This window comes from Crocuta crocuta, unplaced genomic scaffold, assembly GCF_008692635.1.
Source record: "Crocuta crocuta isolate KB4526 unplaced genomic scaffold, BGI_CrCroc_1.0 scaffold67, whole genome shotgun sequence".
Taxonomy (NCBI): Eukaryota; Metazoa; Chordata; class Mammalia; order Carnivora; family Hyaenidae; genus Crocuta; species Crocuta crocuta.
Genome location: NW_027531896.1, coordinates 3,329,891 through 3,352,078, shown reverse-complemented (window position 1 = coordinate 3,352,078; position 22,188 = coordinate 3,329,891). Strand labels below are relative to the sequence as shown.

General features: G+C 38.9%; 1 protein-coding gene across 1 annotated transcript in view; it reads left to right on the top strand.

The window, feature by feature from the left end:
• Positions 1-22,188, top strand: part of MTA3 (metastasis associated 1 family member 3) — a 171,152-nt gene that overhangs the window by 48,183 nt on the left and 100,781 nt on the right. The window contains exon 3 of the mRNA XM_077773462.1: positions 11,771-11,897. Coding sequence (XP_077629588.1) covers positions 11,771-11,897 — 127 coding nt within the window. The remainder of the gene's footprint in view (positions 1-11,770; positions 11,898-22,188) is intronic.

Here is a 22,188-nt window from a genome sequence, read left to right as displayed (position 1 = left end):
AATCAAAGCAGAAGAAAGGTGAGTTGTGTTCTAGGAAGATGATGGCTTCTGTGTCCATAATGATTTGGAGAGGATGGTGGTCTGGTGGTGCTGGAAAATTTCGTTACTTCTAATCCTTTTGTTCTGTTACTTAAATTTAAAAATTGATAGCAAGTAGGAAAATGCATGGTGGCATGTTAAGGCTGTATAAGATTCCAGATGGACTTTGAATATATTAAAAGATTGGGCAGCCTTTGCCAGATGCAGTGTTCTTTGAATAAATAAATGTAAAGCAGAAATAGCTTAGATTTCTGATGGGATCCTAACTTGCTGTAGAGCAACTTATGAGTCATTATATCATACAATGTGAAGATAAAATTTGTAGCAGGTTTCTTAAACCAAATAAAGTAAAAAACCTCTTGCTTCAGGCAGTTTTTATTTTTCTTTTCAGGTTAGATTTCAGTTAATAATTCTTGTGCAGAGGTCAGTCATTCCTGAATACCTTTCAGGGAGTTCTGGAGGACAGAACGATTTTTATAGTAATACTAAGTTGTCATTTAATTGTCCCACTAATTGTCTCATGAGTATATAGCTGAGTTTCTCCACGGACTGTATGACACACAATGGCATCACCACTCATAATAATGTAGACTGTGTGCTTGTTATTTCTTGTGTTTTAAAAATTTCTTCATTTGAGGGGTGCCTAGGTAGTGCAACTGATTAAGCATCTAACTTCGGCTCAGGTCATGAGTTTGTGAGTTTCAGCCCCACATCGGGCTCGCTGCACTCACTGTAGAGCCTGCTTTGGACCCACTGTGTTCCCCACTCTCTGCACCTCCCCTACTCTTACAGAGGCATTCTCTCTCTCTCTTTCTCTCTCAGAAAAAGATTTTTTTCTTCATTTTAATTTCTACTACAGTATTGGTAGATATAATGCATATAAACAAAAGCTCTTTGAAGTCTTAGATAGGATTTAAGAGTATGAGTAGTTCTGAGACTACAAAGCTTAAAAACAGTAGAGATTATGTAAAAATAAAATCTTTTAATAAAGTGAAAACAGATTTTTAATTTTTTAGTTTAGTATGATTTGCCTTCTTAACTAGGAACCATTATTATGTTGATTTATTTTTTTAAAGTTTATGTTTTTGAGAGAGCGAGAACAAGTGGGGAAGGGGCAAAGAGAGATGGGGACGGAGGATCCAGAGCAGGCTCCGTGGCCATGAACCATGATTATGATCTGAGCTGAGGTTGAATGACCAACCAACTGAGCCTCCCAGGCACCCCAAGAACCTTACTGTAGAATATAGGAATTGTTTTCCAGATGTCAAAGATCATATTAAAACATATGAAAATTCATTTAAGAAATAGTAATAGCAAGGGTACCTGGGTGACTCAGTTGTTTGAGCATCTATATTCGGCTCAGGTCATGATCTTACAGTTCATGAGTTCAAGCCCCATGTTGGGCTCTGTGTTGACAGTTCAGAGCCTGGAGCCTGCTTTGGATTCTGTGTCTCCCTCTCTGTCTGTCCCTACCTCTGTCTCTCTCTCTCAAAAATAAGTAAACATTAAAAAAAAAAAAAAAAAGTAATAGCAGAGTGCCTGGGTGGCTCACTGGTCAAGCATCCAGCTCTTGACTTCAGCTCAAGTTGTGATCTCACAGTCATGAGATCAAGCCCTGTGACAGGTTTCACACTGGGTCTGGAGCCCACTTAAGATTCTCTCCTTCTCCATCTCCCTCTGCCTCTATCTCTTTAAAAAATAAAAAAAAACAAACAAAAAATAACAAAAGCAAAAAATACATATAGTAATAGCAGTTTTTTAAAACCTAAGTCTGTGTTAGACATTGTGCTAAGCAATTTCTATGCATTATCTCAGTCCTCACAGTAACCTTATGAGGGAGCAGAAATTATGTACACATTTTACAGATAAAGAAACTGAGGATTACAAAGAGTGATTTGCCTAAGGTCACATAACTGGGAACATGTGTTACTAGGCTTTGAATTCAGGTGTGACTCTGAAGCCAGATCTCCATCCCCCTGTTAGATCCTGAAAGAATTGTGAAAAGTGGAGCCCCTTGAACAGTAACTTTTTTATAGTTACTCTCCTATTGTTTATGTCTTAACTTTGTGCATCTATCCTTGCAGCCACTGACTTGAGTGTTACCTGAGAATTCTTACCTGGTCTCTGGTGAACACTTCTTGAATCCCCACAAGTAAAAGAGCATGGATACAAAGATAAATGGCCCATCTTTGCTCTCAAGGCACTCTAAATCAGATGACTGTAGTGCAAGGCATTCTGTGACAAGTATCCGAGCTTATGTGGGTGCTGCTTTGTGGCATAGAGCAAGGGATTCTGCCGCATGGAGACTGGCGAAAGTCTGAATAGATCAAGTGCCGTAATCTCAGAGGCTTCTTCCAGCTTTACATTTGATCTTTTTACTTCTGCTAACTTTTCATCCGCCCCATTATTCTCCCTTATTTATATCATGCATTTCTTTTTTTTTTTTTTAGGTTTATTTCTTTTGAGAGAGAAAGAGAGAGAGCAAGTGGGAGAGGGGCAGAGAGAGAGGGAGAGAGGATCTCAAGTAAGCGCTACACTGTCAGCACAGAGTCCGACAGACTGTGAGAACATTGACCTGAGCTGAAATCAAGAGTCAGACACCTAACCAACTGAGCTACCCAGGGACCCCTAATGCATTAAAACACAAAAAATTTTTAAATGTTTTTTTTTTTAATTTTTTAATGTTTTTAAATNCGGGGGCAGGACGCAGAATCCAAAGCAGGGTCCAGGCTCTGAGCTGTCAGCACAGAGTCCGACATGGGGCTCGAACTCAGGAACTGCGAGATCATGACCTAAGCCGAAGTCAGACGCTCAACTGACTGAGCATTTCTTTATAAAAGCATTCAATTCTTAGTTCCTGCCTGATTTTGATCTCCCAAGCCATCCTACTTTTCTGTTTTGCCCTCTTCCTGTTTTTATTTTAAAGTCGGACGCTTAACCGACTAAGCCACCCAGGTGCCCCATGCCCTCTTCCTTTTTTAATTTTCAAAACCAAAATTTACTTGTACATTTAATATTTTTATATATGTATATTTATTTGCATCTATTTCAGAAATTGGTTAATGCCAGAATGCCAGTTGAAATTTATATTTTTGCAAGGTGATCGAAAGAGATGAAGAAAACAAAGTTACAGGTTAAAGAAATGATTGTCAGCGTGCCTGCGTGTCTCAGTTGGTTAAGTGTGAGATTTCGGCTCAGGTCATGATCTCTTGGTTTGTGAGTTTGAGCCCTGCGTTGGGCTCTGTGCTGACCTCTCAGAGTCCGAAGTGTGCTTCGGATTCTGCATCTCCCTCTATCTCTCTGCTCCTCCCCTTCTCGCACTCTCTCTTTCAAAAATAAACAAACATTAAAATAAAAAGAAATGATTATCAACTGTGGTCATTGTTGCCATGAAGAAAAAAAAAGATAGAACTTATCCTGTATTAGAGTTTTGGTTCAGGGAACAGGACCCTTCTGTTGGGTCCTATTCACTTTTTAATTTGAAGTATTTTTAGGAAGCAGAATAGAGTTAATAATGTAGTATTAATTATGAATCTACCAGCCAGCATTGTCTTCTCTTAATATTTTCACATTTTTGCTTCAGATTCTTAAAGTGTCATGTGTATCCCTCCCTAACCCCATACACTTCCTAGTTTCTCCGTAGGTGAATTGATATCTTAACTTCGTATGTTTTTTCCATTCATGTTTTCATATTTTTTATATACGTGTGTGTATTTTTATAGAGCACTGTTTTTACATTAAAAAAAGTAAATGTTCTCGTACATATGTATCCTTCTACAGATTGCTTTTTTGCTCAACATCAACTTTTGGAGATCCATGCATGTTGGTACTTGGATTCACTCATGCATTTTTATCTACTGAATAGAATTTCATTTCATGACTGTACTGAAATTTATCTATTCTTTTGGCCTTTTGCATTGTGTGTCTGTATTTCTTTTTACGGTCCAGAGGTGTCTGTCTGTCTGTCTCTCTCTCTCTTAATAACTATCATGCCATGAATTCCTGGGGAATGGGCTCCCATAGCTCAGGCTCCTTTCCACAGGTTCTTACAAAGTGCACTTCTCTGGGTGGGGCAGGCCGGCGCTTCAGATGAACCCAAGTACCTTTCTCTTTGACGTCCTTCTTCTGACCATTTTCCTTCATGCAGTTCAGGAAGCTATCTCTGCTCCTAGAGTGCTTATTACTGTGCTTAATATGTACATTAATTCACATGGCAAGAATCTTGCCCTAAACTTGCTGCTTTACAACCTTGCCAACAGCATGCCGGGGCAACACTGTAGACTCCTCAGTGTTGCCATGATAATGTTTGTGGGGCACTCTTTTTTTGAACAGTGTGCCTTCCCTTGATGTCTGCTATCACCTTTCTTGTGGATGGGCATGAATGTGGCCGAAGGAATAGCTCTGTGTTTTCTAAAAGCCTAGGTAACATATAGCAGGTGCTGCTCCTCTTTCCCTTTGTGTTGGTCATTCTGATGCATAACTGGGAGATGGTGGCTCCACTGACCTTTTGCATTTTATTTGACTTTTTTCTCAAGTTTAGCTTTTTATTTCTTTTTGATACAGTTCACATACCCTGTAATTCATCTTTTTAAAAAATGTATACAATTTGGGGGGCGCGTGGGTGGCTCAGTTGCTTAAGCATCCGACTTCAGCTTATGTCATGATCTCACGGTTCTTGGGTTCAAGCCTCATGTCGGGCTCTGTGCTGACAACTCAGAGCCTGGAGCCTGCTTCAGATTCTGTATCTCCCTCTCTCTCTGACCCTCCCCTGCGTACGCTGTCTCTCTCTCTCTCTGTCAGAAAAAAAAAAAACAAAACATTAAAAAAATAAAACAAAAAAATGTATACAATTTGGTAGCTTTTAGTATAGTTACAAATTTGTGCAACCATAACCATTATTTAATTCCAGGACATTTGTATCACTCCGTAAAGAAACTCATACCTGTTATCACTCACTCCCTCATTTCCCCTCCACCCATTCTCTAGCAACTACTTATTTACTTCCTGTCTCTGTGGATTTGCTTATTGTGGACTTTTCATATAAATAGAATCATATAAGTATATGGCCCTTTGTGTCTTTCACTTTCATAATGTTTCACTTAGTATAATGTCTCAAAGTTCATCTATGTTGTAGAATAAATCATCAGCACTTCATTCCTTTTTATGGCTGAATAATACTTGGTTTATGGTAACTTATGTTTAGCAATCTGAGGAACTGCCAACCTGTTTGAACAATACAGCTGCACCATTTTACATACCACCAATAATGTACAAAGATTCCAATTTTCCACATTCTTGCCAGTGCTTGTTACATATTTTTTTATTGTAGTCATCCTAGTTGATTTGAAATATCTCAGTATATTTTGATTTGCATTTCCCTAGTGACTAATGATGTTGAACATCTTTTCCTTTACTTATGGGCCATTTACATATCTCTTGGAGAAATGTCTATTGAAATACTCTGCCCATTATTTAATTGAGTTTTGTTTTAAGTGTTGAGTTTTAAGAATTCTTTATACATTCTGGATTCTAGCCTCTTATCAGGTACATGATTTTCAAATATTTCCTTCCATTCTGTGGTGTAGATTGTCTCTTCTTTTTTTTAAGTAAGCTTTGTGTCCAACATTTGGCTTGAACTCAACTCCAAGATGAAGAGTCACATGTTCTACCAAATGAGCCAGACAGGCGCCCCATCTCTAGTTTCTTGATAGTGTCATTTTAAGTATAGAAATTTTACTACACCAATTCATATATATATTTTTGTTTGCTTATACTTTAGGGTGCCATACTAAAGAAACCATTACCTCTTCTAAAGTCATAAAGATCTATAGCTGTATTTTATCAGAGAGTGTTATAGTTTTAGCTCTTAAATTTAGGACTTTGATTTATTTTGCATTCATTTTTTTAAATACAGTGTGAGAGTAAAACTTCATTCTTCATTCTTCATATCCAGTTTGATATTTGTAGAAAGAAATTTGTATCATTTGTAGAAAAAAATCATTTTCCCCAACAAATTGTCTTTTGAAAAAAATGATTATTTATTTTGAGAGAGAGGAAGGAGGAGGGGGAAAAGAGAGAGAAAGAGAGAGAGAGAGAAAGAGAATGAATCCCAAACAGGCTCCACACTCTCAGAGCAGAGCCAACGTGGGGCTAAATCTCAGGAATTGCGAGATCATGACCCTGAGCTGAAATCAGACCCTTAACTGACTAAGCCACACCAGTGCCCCTGAAATGATTGTCTTGATACTTTTGTCCAAAATCAATTAACCATAAATGTATGGGCTTATTTCTAGACTCTGTTCCTCTGATGTGTATGTCTGTCCTTATGCTAATACCATACGGTCTTGCTGTAGCTTTGAAATCTGGACGTGTGTGTGTGCTTTTAAATTCTTTTTTTAAATTAATTTGGTTATTATGGGTCACTTATGTGCACATGAATTTTAGGGTTAGTTCAATTTTTGTGAAAAGACAGTTGGAATTTTGGTAGAGGTTGCATTGAATCTATAGATTATTTACGGAGAATTTCCATTTAACCATACAAAGTCATTCAGTTTGTGAATGTAGTCTTTTCATTTATTGTTTGATTTCTTTCAACAGTGTTTTGTAGTTTTTAGGATACAAGTTTCGTCTTTTGTTAAATACTCTTCTAAGTATTTTTTTTTTCCTATTGTGCCATTGTAAATGAACTTGTTTTCTTGATTTCAGTTTTGGATTTTTCATTGCTAATGATGAAAATATAACTGATTTTTCTTTACTGATTCTTTGTCTCTAAACTGCCAAACTGTTTTTCTTCCCTCAGTTAGTTTCCTGAAATCTCAATTGTCAGAAAAATCCTTCTAATTTTATTCAACTTGCTTATTCCTTTTTTCAGATTTCTTTTCCTTACTAGGCAAACTTGAGTTACATCAATACTGAGCTATTTTCAGTCCCAATAATATGTCTCCAAACATTTGGGTACTTGTTAAATGAATCTCCAGACAAATTTTTAACCACCTGCTTTTCTGTACGGTCTGTACCAGCTAACATCTTATCATTGTGGGCTGATATTCCATTAAAATAGAGACCTAAGGAAGATTGGGAGAAGCCTGTGGAGGACTCTCCTTCTGTCTACTTTCCCTTCATTCCTCCCAATTAACTGGTAGGAATTAGAATGCTAAACTATTCTGAAGAACACCGTTTCAAGTCCAGAAGTACCTAGAATCAAGTAAAGCTACTCCTTCCCTCTCTTCTGTCCCTTGTTCAGATACCTAAATTCATCAGTGGTATCTGGTCTTGTACGTATCACATGCCCATTTTCTAAAGCTTTGTCCAAGTTCCTGATAGTAACCTACTGCTGAGAAGACTGATCTCAGTCTGGTGGATGTTCTGGTGCTCTGGACTATTTGGCTAGTTTGACTTGCTTTCTGACCCCCACTTCTTGGACACTGTGTGTACTCACTTTGTCCCATCCCCTCTCAGCCCGCATGTGTAGTTAGCCTTGCTGAGATTTTTGGCTGTGGCTTCTTTCTCATCCTGCAGTCTAAAACTTTGAAATTCGTAAGAGCCTTAGTGGGTTGTGCATTATGTGGCCCATACTACTAAAACAGAAGATATTAGTATTTTTTTCAGTTTATTTATTTATTTTGAGAGAGAGAGAGAGAGAGAATCCCAAGCAGGGTCTGTGATATTCGCATGGAGCCCGACACAGCATTCACGAACCATGAGATCATGACCTGAGCCAAAATCAAGAGTTGGATGCCTAACCGATTAAGTCACCCAGGCGTCCCAGAAGATACTAGTATTAAGAGTAGAGAGTTTATACAATCCCATTGCACAGATTCCTTCTCTGTTGTTTCTCTCCGCTCTATGCTTCTCGTCAGGGTCTTATCGCTAGTAAACTGTACAGAAAGTTTTCCAACTATAAAGAAAGTATAGAAAATAATTTGGTATCAGTCTCTCTTATACTTTAATAACTGCTAGAAGGGAGCAAATTTGATGTTCCATCAAACTTGGTAAAATGGTTTTTAAAAATTATGAATATATTACCATGTACCCAATTTCTGATGATAAGATCTTTTAAACTTTTTCATTGTCTAAATCCCAGTTTTGCCATTGTGACTCTTTAATATTTTTAGGATGTTAATAGCATGAGAATCATTCCTATTTAGAAGCCAATGTAAATTTATAAAAACATGTAAATGAAATTTAACTAGTACATTTTGAAGGTGACTTTTAGGTACTGTTGTGGTGATTTCTCTTTTCATTGTGGCTGCACATAAGAGATTCCAGTCCTTTTCATGCTGCACTAGGAGGTTGTATAAAAGAATAAGATTTGCTGCTGTTATTGGTAGAGTTTGTTGTGGTTTTATCTGTACAGGGTATGCATTAGAATTCAGTTAGCTTGCGTTTTACAGAACAACAATTTATCAAATCCTAATTAAGTAAAGAGTATAATTTTATATGTGATATTTGCTGGTGCTGATAGTGCTAATGCAGCAATAACTTCATTGATTTCCACTGGTGAAATATCTATGCAAGTAAATGGCTCTTTTAGGGCTGTGTTTCTCTTTGAGTAGTTCATTAAAAAGAATATTCAAAGAATTTAAAATCATTTTAGTCTTTTTTTTGAGCTAGGTGAGTCTTTTCTAAATCTGTTTTTCAGGTTCATTTTCAATTACAGAGTTTCAAAAATTTGAAAGTATTGTAGAAAAGATCTGGTGCTTATTAGCCTTTTCATTATCCTCATGCAGTTGAAAAGCTCTGCTATAGCTAGAGAATTATATGTGATAAAATCTCTTGTGGTTCTGGGTCTACAAATAGGAATTTAGAAGAATAGGGAGGAATATAACATATGTGTATATATTTCTGTGTGTCCCTGGGGGGTGTGGTGCCCATCAGTGTCCCAAAATTAAGATCTTAGAGTCCTAAACTTAAGCTCTTCTAAGTGAAGAGCAACCCTCCCCACCCCCACCCCTTTCCATTAGTATCATTGTCTGAGTCCTCAGTGCCCCTGATGTTCCCACAGTCTGGTCCAGGTAAGACTGCAGAGGATCTGTGAGCCCTAAGAGATATATTAGGAAATTTTTATATCTAAAATTATTTGGAATTATATCTGTAAATGACACTTGGTCATTTTTTTTCTTTAAAAATATTTCATTTTTAATATTTATTTTTGAGAGAGAGAGAGCGTGAGCAGGAGAGGGGCAGCAGAGGAGGGGCAGGGAGAGAGAGGGAGGGAGACACAGAATCTGAAGCAGGCCCCAGGCTCCAAACTGTCAGCATAAAGTGTAGATAGAGCCTGACGTGAGGCTTGAGCTAAGCTCAAAAAATGTGAGATTATGACCTGAGCTGAAGTCAGATGCCTAACAGACTGAGTCACTCAGGTACCCCTTTAAAAAGATTATTAAAGGCGGCTTTTAAATTTTTAGTATAATTTTTTAAATGTTTTAATGTTTATTTTTGAGAGACCGAGAAAAACTGAGTCCAACCAGGGGAGGGGCAGAGAGAGAGGGAGACACAGAATCTGAAGCAGGCTTCAGGCTCTGAGCTGTCAGCGCAGAGCCCAATGTGGGGCTCAAACTCACAAACTGTAAGATCATGACCTGAGCCAAAGTTGGAAGCCCAACCGACTGAGATGCCCAGATGCCCTTATTATTATTTTTTGAATGTTTATTTACTTTTGAGAGATAGAATACGAGTTGGGGAAGGACAGAGAGCAGAAGAAGCAGGCTCCAGGCTCTGAGCCATCCTCACAGAGCCCAAGGTGGGGCTCGAATTCACAAGGCATGAGATTGTGACCTGAGTTGAAGTTGGAGCTTAACTGAATGAGACACCCAGGCACCCCTAAATGCAGTTTTTTTTCAAACTTACATAATACTTTGCTGTTTCCTGTCCCTTGCTTCTGACGCTGCTTCTCAATAACTTTTGCTCACTGCTTGTTTCCAATACCTCAAATAGTGCCTTTTTGGGCGTTTAATAAATCTTGGTTGAACGAAAGAGATTGTTCTTACTCTGTTTCCAGACTTGATAAATAATTTATACTTTACAATACAATCCTGGGGCGCCTGAGTGGCTCAGTCAGTTGAGTGTCCGACTCTTGATTTTAGCTCAGGACATGATCCCAGGGCTGAGCCCCATGTTGGGCTCCACGATAAATTTGGAACCTGCTAGGGATTTTCTCCTAACTCCCCGCCCCCTCCCCTCTCCCCTGCTCCTGTATGCACTTTGTCTTTCTCAAATTAAAAACAAAGCAGAACAAAACAAAACAAGAAACCAAGTACAATTCTAGGGTGACTGCCATTTTCCCTCTTGGATAGCAGCTTAGAGTTCCATTCTGATTCTAGTTTCTTTGCATGTGACCTATGTTTCTTTTCTGTAAATGTTCGTGATCTCATGTTAGCACTTAAAAAAATTAAGTGTAGGGGCACCTGGGTGGCTCAGATGGTCAATCGTCTGATATTGGCTCAGGTCATGATCTCATGGTTCATGGGTTTGAGCCCCTCATCGGTGCCTGTGCTGACAGCTCAGAGCCTGGAGCCTGTTTTGGATTCTGCATCTCCCTCATTCTGCCCCTCCCTGCTTGTACTCTGTTTCTCTCAAAAATAAACAAACATTTAAGAATTTTTTTTTTTAAATTAAGTGCGCTAGAAATTCAGTCTGGACACTCCTCTTTCACAAAAAGGGGAAATGTTCTTGAATCATTTTTTTGAGAAGTTTTCCCCCACGCCCTCTCGCTACCAAAAGAGACAAGGAAATATGTTTCCCTGTTGTTTCTGTCTGGAAATTTTATTCCTGGGATGTTGGACTTTATGAAGTATCTTTTAGTTTTTAAAAATCTTTTGGTTTTTGCTTTTTTGTCTCTTTGTCTTAGTGTTGAAATTTCTGAGAGATTACCTTAATAGTACTTTACAATCCTATTAGCTTTTTGTTTGTGTTACCAAAGTTTAAAAGTGTTATCTTCTCTCTTTTTTACTGATTATGCTGGGATTTAGTTATAGTGTTGTCAGTGGACTTTCAACCTTTCTTCCTGGCTTTGTCTCTCGCCCACTCCTCTTTCTCTCCCTGCACTTTATGGTATCTTTGAGGGCTAAGACACCTCAAGCTTTGTGCTTGCCTTCTCTTTGCACCTGTCTATACAAATATAGATTGTCACTTCCTTTCTTTGGCTAAGTGTGTACTTTCTGGGTTTGTGTGCATGTGTGTGTGTGTGTGTTTGTTTGCATTTGCTTTCCCATCTTCTAAAACTTTTTTTTGGCCGAAAGGTTTTGTTCCAGTATTGCTCCCGTTTTTACTCTCATTGAAATGTTTGTACATTTTAATTGCTGTTTGGTGTGATTTTTATGGGGGAAGAGGAGGTATATGCATATGTTCCATCTCCCATTTTGTTTATTTTTATCTTATNTGAAGCAGGCTCCAGGCTCTGAGTTGTCAGCACAGAGCCAGACATGGAGCTTGAACTCACGAGCCACGAGATCATGACCTAAGCCAAAGTTGGACATTTAACTGACTGAAGCACCCAGGTGCCCCCATCTGCCATTTTAAAATTAGAGTTCTTCCTCTTTGTTTGTGGCATGATTAATGTCATTTTATGGTTGTAACTCAGATAACAAGTTAAATCTGTTAAGTTTAAAATAAAAAATAATAAAATCTGTTGGTTTGAAGAAAATACTGAATGAAAGGGTGACCTCTCTTAATATCCAGATAGATAAAATGTGCTTTGTAATAACACATTGTTTGAATTTTATTTGTGTAGAAGAAATTGAGGAAGAATCTGAAACAACAATTGAGGCGGACTTGACTGACAAACAGAAACATCAGTTGAAACACCGGGAGCTCTTTTTGTCCCGCCAGTATGAATCTCTGCCTGCAACACATATCAGGTAAGAACTTCTTAGAAGTTGATGTGAAGTATTCAGTAATGTTGTGACAATTAGAAGAAATACACAACAGCCTACTTTGAGGCATTTCCAAACTCTCTCATGATCTTGCTCAAATTAGTTTACTATAGGCCTGATACTGGAATTTTATCTTGAAAATTTATAGTGTTATTACCCTATTAAAGCCCTACGAGTGTTTTGAAGTAAAGTAACCATTGTAGCTTTATTTTAATCCAGACTTTCCTAATTGATTTGAATACCTGTTAGCATTCTGTAGAGCAATATCCAGCAAACACTATTTTAGGAAATTCTGGTCTTCTCCAGATTTCTAGAACATTAAGGAGTCAGTCATTAGAGTCCCAGAACTGAAACACAAGATTTGGTTCCCAGGCAGGTGACTCTTGGCTTTGTAGACTGTATTTTCTGTTGAGGAACTCTGGAATGGGAAACTTTCTATGTTTTATTACTTACTTGCATCTGCTCTATGCTTTGATGGTAAGCAAAAGTGAAAACATTCTGTCCCTGGTTTGTAGTTTTAGGGGCTGTAAATGAGTGGTGAGATCTTCTAGGATATGCTGGAAGTGGTAAAATTCAAGCATAAATATCTTGGATGTCCAACAAAATGTTTGAACTCAGAAGATGGACAATTACTGGCCCTCAGGGTCAGGTAAACTTGGCATTTAGTCAACCTTGGAGAGAGTGGGTCGTGTTTGATGCAGAGGGAACAAATTCATGTGGCTGTGGGGTGGCACGTGGGGGAGATGCAGGGTTTTGTCCCCTTCACGTTAAGGAAAGTTCTTCAACTTTTGTTTGCAATCTTTGTTTCTTTAATTCAGCTCTCTCCTAGTCATGATTGTCTTAACAACCGTTTATATAAGGAAATACATGGTATTAACTCTTTATTTTGAAAATTGGCCCCTCTTCTTTAGCCCCCAGTGTGGGTATTGCATCTGTCTTTTTTATTTTTTTTTTTATTTTTTTTTTTAAATGTTTTATTTATTTCTAAGAGAGAGAGAGAGAGAGACAGCGTGAGCAGGGGAGGGTCAGAGAGAGAGGGAGTCACAGACTGAAACAGGCTCCAGGCTCTGAGCTGGCAGTCAGCACAGAGCCCGACGCGGGGCTCGAACCCACGAACCGCGAGATCATGACCTAAGCGAAAGTCGGACGCTTAACCGACTAAGCCACCCAGGCGCCCCTGCATCTGTCTTTTTTAGATTAAGACAGATTTGGAGTCTTACTTAAGCTGTGATTTGGTGCTTGTATTACACACACACACACCACATACCCAGCTCCCAGGACTTTTGTGCATATTTCTCTTTTCAGAAACGGACACAGATTTTCTAAAGTAGAAAATGTATGGCAAAGATACTGGAATTCCAAGTGCTTGAAATCTTTTCAGAAATAAATTGATCTTAGCAGTTAGCATCACAGCATTGCTTTATTAGTTTTTTTAGGGGACACTGTGTTTAGATAGGCCAGAGTGAGTGTATTCTGTGTGACTAGGTCCTGTGCTGGAAAAAATAATCTGGCCAGGTAATATAGAAACAGTGATTTTACCTACCAGTGGGGGTATTTTAAGAAGTAGGAAAGTAAGCTAATTTTTGTACAAACAGATGGAACATGAAAACATATTTCATAATTTTCTTAAAGACATATATAACTAATAATGTCGGAGAGCCATATGCATTTATTACTTAATTGGAAGAAGCTAGATTCTACGGATTCATTTTAAGCTCAAGAAGTAATGTGGCTAGTCATAAGAATCCTGCCAGAATGAGAATCTGACAAATGGTTTTAAAAATGTACCCAAAACACAAAAGTACATTTTTAATTTACCATCCTGATAACTTAGAATCTGTTTATAAGTAATGTTTCCTTTAACAGATTGCTTGGAATGGAAAAACTAGTAATGTGTTTTTCGTCATCCATAGAACTAAGAAAGTATTTTGAAATATAATTGTCAAGATACCCTTTTGTTGAACATAGAAATTATGTGTAGAATACATGATCATTCATTCAGTCACTATTGAACGTTATTTCCTGAGTATATTCTAGATTAAGGCCCTTACTAAGTGCTTGATAAATAAAATGAGGTCCCCATCTTAGAAATTCAAGGGGTTTACTGGGTGAATTTACTGGTAATTTTTTTTTGAATTATTAAATAGATGAGGCTTTTGCTTTTTATTGTATCCAAGTTGAGAGGGAGTAGTTCAGAGCCGCATTTTCTCATCTGTAGCTATTGTTTTCTAACAGCTGAAATGTTAGGGGTTAGGAATAGTCTCTGGCCAAAGCAGGGAGCCATGCTGACCAGCCCAGAGGCTGATTTGTGGAATAAGTACACACTGGAGTGATCTTCACATTTTGCTCATGTTGAAGTTATGCCCTATCTATTTCTGCTATAACAGGAGAAAATTACTGAAGCCCCATTGTTCTTTGGCAGCAAAGAGGGGTAATTTGGTGAATACTGGCTTTTTATTCTCCAGGGACATTATCAAGTGCCCAGAATTTCCTCAGTGCCATATGGAATGTAGGAGCAAACATTCTTGAGATCCTTTGTAGTTTGAGAGCGACAACACTCACTGGATAGTATATGCTTTCAAAGTGATTTGGAGACTACTCTTTGTTCCTTCTGATTCTGCTGGCAGAGAGAACGTAAACCAGGACCGGGACAATTCTGGATAGTTAGTGATTCACCTTGTGTTTGCGAGCTAGATAGGACTTGAACAATAAAAATATCTTTGGAACATTTCTTTGGGGGTGGGTGGTGGTGGTAAGGAGAGAGGCAGCATGTTTCATGCACGGTGCCTTAAGTCATCAGTAATAGCTTATATGCTACAAACACTCTAAAGCGCCATAAAATTGTTACGCAGCTGCAAGACCTGTTATGGATACATAATATTGTATTCAGTCTCACAGATAGGCCATATTGATTGAACTTGGCTTTCAAAAATTCTTCCATTCAACTTTTGTGACAGATATTATTCCAGTTGTTTTACATGTATTTAATTTAATCTCCACAATCACTTTATAACATAGGTTCTGTTATTATCCCCATTTTACAGATGAGACTGAAACACAAAAAGATAAAGTAGCTTGTCACTTTCACAGCTCTTACATGGCAGATTGAGAAATTGAACCAGACCACCTGGCTGCAGATAGACAGACAGCATTATGATATATACGTGACTGTAAGTGTTAAAAAAACATCAGAGATAAAAAGAAAGCTATTGAGTTACTTGTTGGATAGGCAGGCTCTTTGATATTTTATTTTTTCACATAATTTTTCTATGATATGTTCAAGTCAAATGGACAGAACTGAATTAAAAGCTAAGTTAATCATATAGACTGTACTGTTATATACTAACAGATGATGCTGTAATGCTAGATACATAGTGAGAAGTAGGAACTGCCTGCTTGATTGGGTGTCTCAGCTTATGGATGTGTCTTATATATGGTCCACTGTCCATTTTTCCACATCCTGAACACAAAGAGCTTGGCTTTTTATAAGCTGTTAATTACAGCCTTATACGTGTAATGATTAATGCCTACTCCAGGCCTCTGCTGCAGGTAGTTAGTTATTTAAAAAGAGCCAGTCCTTACCTGCTTGCCAGCCTTGGGATCTGGATCACAGCCTTTGAAGTTATGCTTCATTGTGTCTTAAAGGCATTTTCTTAGGTACCTGTTGATTATTGGCCTCAAATTTTTCCTGTAGTAAGGGCTTTGGACTTGACGATTCGTTCTTTAAGTCTGTCTTGTTATGAGGGTGAGTGGTGTTAGATAAACCATTATATCTGTGTCACAGACCTGGTCCTCATTCGGAGCATCTGTGGTAAGGATCCTGTCTACCTCATTGCTCAACCCTTGACTATGCTTTTTAAGAAGTCCAGAGAACCTATTCCAGAACCTATATGTGATGTCAGCAGTAGGATAAGTCTTAAAGACATAGGTGCACATAGTGTTCAGGCAGTCCCTTAATGGCAGGTGCTTTAGAGAAAGCCTTATATTCTTATCTTTTTAAACAAATTTTAGGTTCAGATTCCAGAATAGAAGCATCGCTGTCATCATAATGACCATTATTGCTCTGTGGAAGACCGGCTGTAGCAACAATTTGTAGTAAACTTTTCTTGGTTTATGTGATACCCTGTTGCTTCTGCATGGTCTTCTCACCTCCAAAATGAGGAGCTTTCTTAATTCAATTGAAAAAGTATCTTAAGCAGCTGATAAAAATCTTGTGGCTTAGGGATAATTTGTCTAGATGGTCTAGATTTGTCTAGACACCATCTTAGAGTGTAAGATTCCTTTTTTATTTTTTGAAAGTTCATTTATATTGAGAGAAAGAGAGCCGAGGAAGGGCAGAGGGGGAGAGAGAGAGAGAGAGAGAGAGAGGATGCAAACAGGCTCTGCATTGTGAATGCAGAGCGCAACACATGGCTCGATCTCATGAACCGTAAGATTATGACTTGAGCCAAAATCGAGTTGGATGCTTAACCGACTGAGCCACCCAGATGCCCCAGAGTGTTAGATTCTTGAAGATTGGGATCTTTATCTTTTTCCTGCCTACTGCAGAGCACAGCACAGAATAGCCAGTCCAAATTTGAAGCTTGCATAGTTTTCATTTAACTTTGTTATCTTTAAGGAAATGAAAATCATCAACAGATAATAGAATAATCTCTTCTTAATTATTACTGATAGTAAGTGAAATTTTAGATTGCGCACCCCTCTCCTTTCATGAGAATTAAAGATTGGATGTATGGAATTACAGGTTGCTCAGGGTTCTGGGGGAGAGTGAGTTACTCAGAGTCAGTGTCAAGCTTTTACTGGGAGGGCTAGGCAGAAGAGGGTAGGAAATTGTTTTTGTATATATACTGTCAGTGAAAAAAGTGAATTTATGAGCAGTATGTAGCAACCATGAGAAAGGGAGAATGGAAGTTTCTAGTGAACAAGAGTTATTTGGGTGATGGATGACCATAGTTCTTGTCTTAATATCCATTGTTAATAAGGGTAGGGAAACAGATAAATAACTCTCCTGTATTCAAGTGTTAGTATAATCAGAAACATTAGATTGTAATATGTACATAGCCTTTGATCTAACAGTTCTACTTGTGGGATTTTATTTAAGCAGAGTTCTCGATGCATATATCTCTCGATGTTTGTAGAGAGATATATATACTGATTTATTTATTGAAGAATTATTTTATTTTATTTACTCAGTGATCTTACTAGATGAATAAATGAGATCATTTTCATTTAGTAAGCATGTAGCTACATCATGAATGTAAATAGGAATTTGTTATTTGATGGATTTCAGATTTGTTTTAATATCAGAGAATGCAAGCAACTTTCTTCTTTATGGTTTTCTACATTTTCCTTTTTTATTTTTTGAAATGAAAACACATTAGGCATATAATGAGTAGAAGTTTATTTCAAAATTTGCAAATTTGGACATTAGACAGAGAAGGAAAATGCCATTTTGCATTCATCTTTTTCTGCTTCCTTCCTGACAACATGGCTGGTTCTGATGAAGACAGAATAAATGGAAATCCACTGAGAACTCCTCTTTATCCTCCCTTCTCCAATAGTGCTAAACTCGTATCATTAACTATAACATACTGTTTGACAGTAGACCTTTTCTTCTTTTTTAAAATAATTTATTTATTTTTGTGAGAGAAAGCGTAAGTGGAGGGGCAGAGACAGAGAAAGAGACAGAGGATCTGAAGCAGGCTCTTCACCGATGGGCTGGCATCAGCAAGCCCAACATGGAGACTGAACTCATGAACCATGAGATCGTGACCTGGGTCAGAGTCAGACGTCCAATCGACTGAGCCACCCAGGTGCCCCAACAGATCTTTTTCTAATTTAGGTGTACATTTTTCAAATAGTTTTCTTGCAAAATGCTGTTTCCTTCAATAATTATGGTCAATTTGGGGCACCTGGGTGGCTCAGTCAGTTAAGCGTCCAACTTCGGCTCAGGTCGTGATCTCATGGCTCATGGATTTGAGCCCCGCGTTGGGCTGTGTGCTGACTGCCAGCTCAGAGCCTGGAGCCTGTTTCAGATTTTGTATCTCCCTCTCTCTTTGACCCTCCCCTGCTCATGCTGTCTCTCTCACTCTCTCTTAGAAATAAATAAAACATTAAAAAAAAAAGAATTATTGTCAATTTAGGGGCACTTTGGTGGCTCAATTGGTTAAGTGTCTGACTCTGGCTCAGGTCATGGTCTCACAGTTTGTGAGTTGGAGCCCCATGTGGGCTCTGTGCTGTCAGCCCAAAGCCTGGAACCTGTTCTGGATTTTGTCTCTCTCTCCTTCTGCCCTCCCCTCCCCCCCCACCCCCGCTCACATGCTGTCTCTTTCTCTCAAAAATGTCTAAAGACATTAAAGAAAAATTTTAAATTATTGTCAGTGTATATTCCCACCACAGTATATTATGAATAGTCCCATTTTGTTGTTCCTTCAGCATTACTGCATATTAAAATTTAAAAATAAACTTTTGTTGGTTATTTTCTGATAATGAAAGAATTATAATTTGTTGAAATGTCAAATACAGAAAAAGATTCACTGTCTCTATCACACACACACACACACACACACACACACACACCCTCTGTAGTTCTCCGTTCAGCAGCACTGACATTTTGGTGCATCCTTAGTGCATTTTTTGTCCTACTCTTTCGTGTATTTGTTGCATTTTGGCTGCGTGTTGCTGGAACGGATGTGGAACGGCAGAGGTGCCACATTACTCATCTGTAGCTTCCTCTCTCATTAAGCGATGCTTATTCTTCAGCGCCACTGGTGTCATCTTTGCTCTTTCTAGGTTAGTTGGTTTGTTTTTAAATATTTGAGAAATGTGGCTGGAAAAGAAACAATGGAACAGCAGGAGGAGGGGAGGACAGTTAAATAAAGGCTGGAAAAATTCCTTTCTTGAGAAGCTGACAGACATGCCTGAGAAGTTTGATATACGTGAAGGAGCAGAATGAAACTGGAGTAAGAATACGTTGTCACTCAGAAAGAATGCTCATTCAAAACCAAATCAAAATGTCACCACCATGGAATAGGCAGAGGTTTCCTGTGATCATGGAGGTGCCCTCCTGTGTTTCCTTGATGTTTTGCTGTTTCACCTTTTGTACTTTTTNGCGAAAGTCGGACGCTTAACCAACTAAGCCACCCAGGCACCCCCCTTTTGTACTTTTTTAACCATTAAAAAAATGTTTATTTAAGAGACAGAGAGAAAGAGTGTGTGCAAAGAGGAGGGGGATGGGGTGGGGGGGCGCAAAGAGAGAGGGAGGCACAGAATCCGAAGCAGGCTCCAGGCTCTGAGCTGTCAGCACCGAGCCCAATACGGGGCTTGAACTCATGGACCGTGAGATCATGACCTGAGCTTAACTGACTGAGCCACCCAGGTGCCCCAAGAATATTCTTGACAAGGGGCGCCTGGGTGGCTCAGTTGGTTGAGTGTCTAACTCTTGATTTCAGCTCAGGCCATTATCTCAGGGTCACGAGTTCGAGCCCCATGTTGGATTGATTCTATGCTGAGCGTGGAGCCTGCTTGGGATTTTTTCTCTTCCCCTCTCTATATCCCTCCCCTGCCTATTGTCTCTCCCTCTCTAATTCACTTGTGCGCTCTCTCTCTCTCTCTCTCTCTGTTTCAAATTAAAAAAAAAAATTTAGGGGCGCCTGGGTGGCTCAGTNAGCCTGGAGCCTTCTTCAGAGTCTGTGTCTCCCTCTCTCACTGGTCCTCCCCTGCTCACACACACTCTCTCTCTCTCTCTCTCAAAAATAAATTTAAAAAACAACTTTTTAAAAATATTTACTTATTTTTGAGAGAGAGACAGAGTCCAAGCGGGGAAGGGCAGAGAGAGAGGGAGACACAGACTCTGAAGCAGGCTCCAAGTTCTGGGCAGTCATGAAGTAGCCTGATATGGGTCTCGAATCCACAGACCGTGAGGTCATGACCTGAGCTGAAGTTGGATGCTTAGCCAACTGAGCCACCCAGGTGCCTCCCCCACCCAAAAAATTAAAAAAAAATTTTTTTTAATGTTTACTTATATTCAGAGAGAGGAAACAGAGTGCAAGCAGAGGAGGGGCAGAAAGAGAGAGAGACAGAATCTGAAGCAGGCTCCAGGCTCCAAGCTGTCAGCACAGATCCCAATATGGGGCTCAGACACACCAGCTGTGAGATCATGACCTGAGCTGAAGTCGGATGCCTAAGCAACTGAGCCACCCAGACGCCCCTAAAAAAATTTTTTTTAAGTAAGCTCTACACCTGATGTGCGTTTGAATTCATGATCCTGCATGCTTTACTGACTGAGCCAGCCAGGTGACTTGAGAAAACAATTACTTTTTAAATGTTTGTTTTTGAGACAGAGCAAACAGGGGAGGGGAAGAGAGAGAGGTGGACAGAGGATCTGAAGCTGACTGCAGAGAGCCTTAAACTTAGTGACTTAAATTCACGAGCACCAACTGTGAGATCATGACCTCAGTTGGAGGCTTAGCTGACTGAGGCACCTAGGCACCCCAAGAAAACAAGTTTTAAAAGACTTATTTTCATTGAAAAATAGCCAACTTTTATTTTTTATTTATTTATTTGAGAGAGTGGGTGCAAGTGAGGGAGGCGCAGAGAAAAAGAGGGAAAGAGGGAGAAAGGGAAAGAGAGAGAAGGGGGGGCGCTCATGTTTTTTACATGAAGCCGGGCTCCAGCTCACTCAGTGTGGGACTTGAGCTATGAACTGTGAGATCTTGACCTAAGCCAAATACTGTGAAGAGAAAAATCATATCACAGTTTAACTTTTTTTAAAAACTGTATATTTATTGTTGAGAGAGGGAGACAGAATCTGAAACAGGTTCCAGGCTCTGAGCTGTCAGCACAGAGCCCGATGCAGGGCTTGAATTCATGAGCCATGACATCATGACCTGAGACAAAGTCAGATGCTTAACCGATTAAGCCACTCTCAGGCGCCCTACATTTTAAAGCCCATGTGTTTAGCACACTTTGTCTTGAATGTTGTCATTGTATGGTAAAATCTTTACTTTGAAATGATCAACTTATCATCTGTGGGTTGAAGTGTTTCCTTCTCTGATCAGAGTCCCAGTGCAGAAAAGCATGGGGCTGGATGAAATTTTATTTTACATGTTATCCCAAGCTCTGGTGGTCCGTATGGTTGTGGAAGTGCCTTGGTGATCAGCACAGTTTGTCATCCTGTCCCAGGGAAGAGAATCTTCCTAGCACCTACTGCTTTCTTTTGGACATTCTACTTTGTCTTAGCTATAAAAGGGAAAAGTGGCACCAAGAGAAGGATTTTTTCACCCTTGAATACCTCTTTTATAGTTTGTTTCATATTTGTTATCAAATCTTCAGAATCATGGATTAAAGCTTTGTTGCTTTGGCATTCTCTACGTACCACAGACAGAATGAGTTTTCCAAAACACTAATTGTCATTTTTCGTAGCAGAATCCATTGATCTATCACATTAAGCTTGGCCTTCTTGGCTTTTTATTCCTTTATCTTTTGTACTCAAACAGATGTTCTACGTTTTTGTTGTTGTTGCTTTTGTTTTTAGCCTTCTTTAATTTTTATTTCTTAACATCTGTTAAAGCAGTATTTGAAAATGTATCTTTGAATAGAAATGTTTAAAGGATTCCAGATTTCTTTCCCTTTTTTTTGGTCCTTTTTATAGTCTAAAGATCCATAAAATCACATTCTTTCACTTATATAAAACAGTCCATAAGTGTTTGTTAGAAAGATACAGTTAGCCCATGGTTCATCAGTTCTATAATGTAGAACAGTGATTCTCAACCAGGGGCAGTTTTGTCTCCTCGGGACCATTCATTCAAGTCTGGACAGATTTGGTTGTTTCAGCTATGTGTAGGGGTGCTACTGTCATCCAGTCAGCAGAGGCCCGGGATGCTGCTAAACACCCTACTTTCATAGGACAGCCCTCCTCAACAAAGAATTAATTACCTGGCTTCATGTGTTAATAATCCCAAAGTTGAGGGGCGCCTGGATGGCTCAGTTGGTTAAGCATCCAACTCTTTTCAGCTCAGATCCTGATCTCATGGGCCTGGCTCTGTGCTGAGCAAGGAGCCTGCTTGGGATTCTCTGTCTCTCCCGAGTGTGTGCATGCTCACTCTCCCTCTCAAAAGAAATAAATAAACATTAAGAAAAATAGTGCCAAACTGAGAAAACCTAATATAGAGTCATGGTAAATAATCTTTGCTTCCTTGGTATGTATATATTATTTATACAAATTTATATACTTTATCTAATCAGGATCCCCCTTTTACTTTCAGTTTAAATTGTG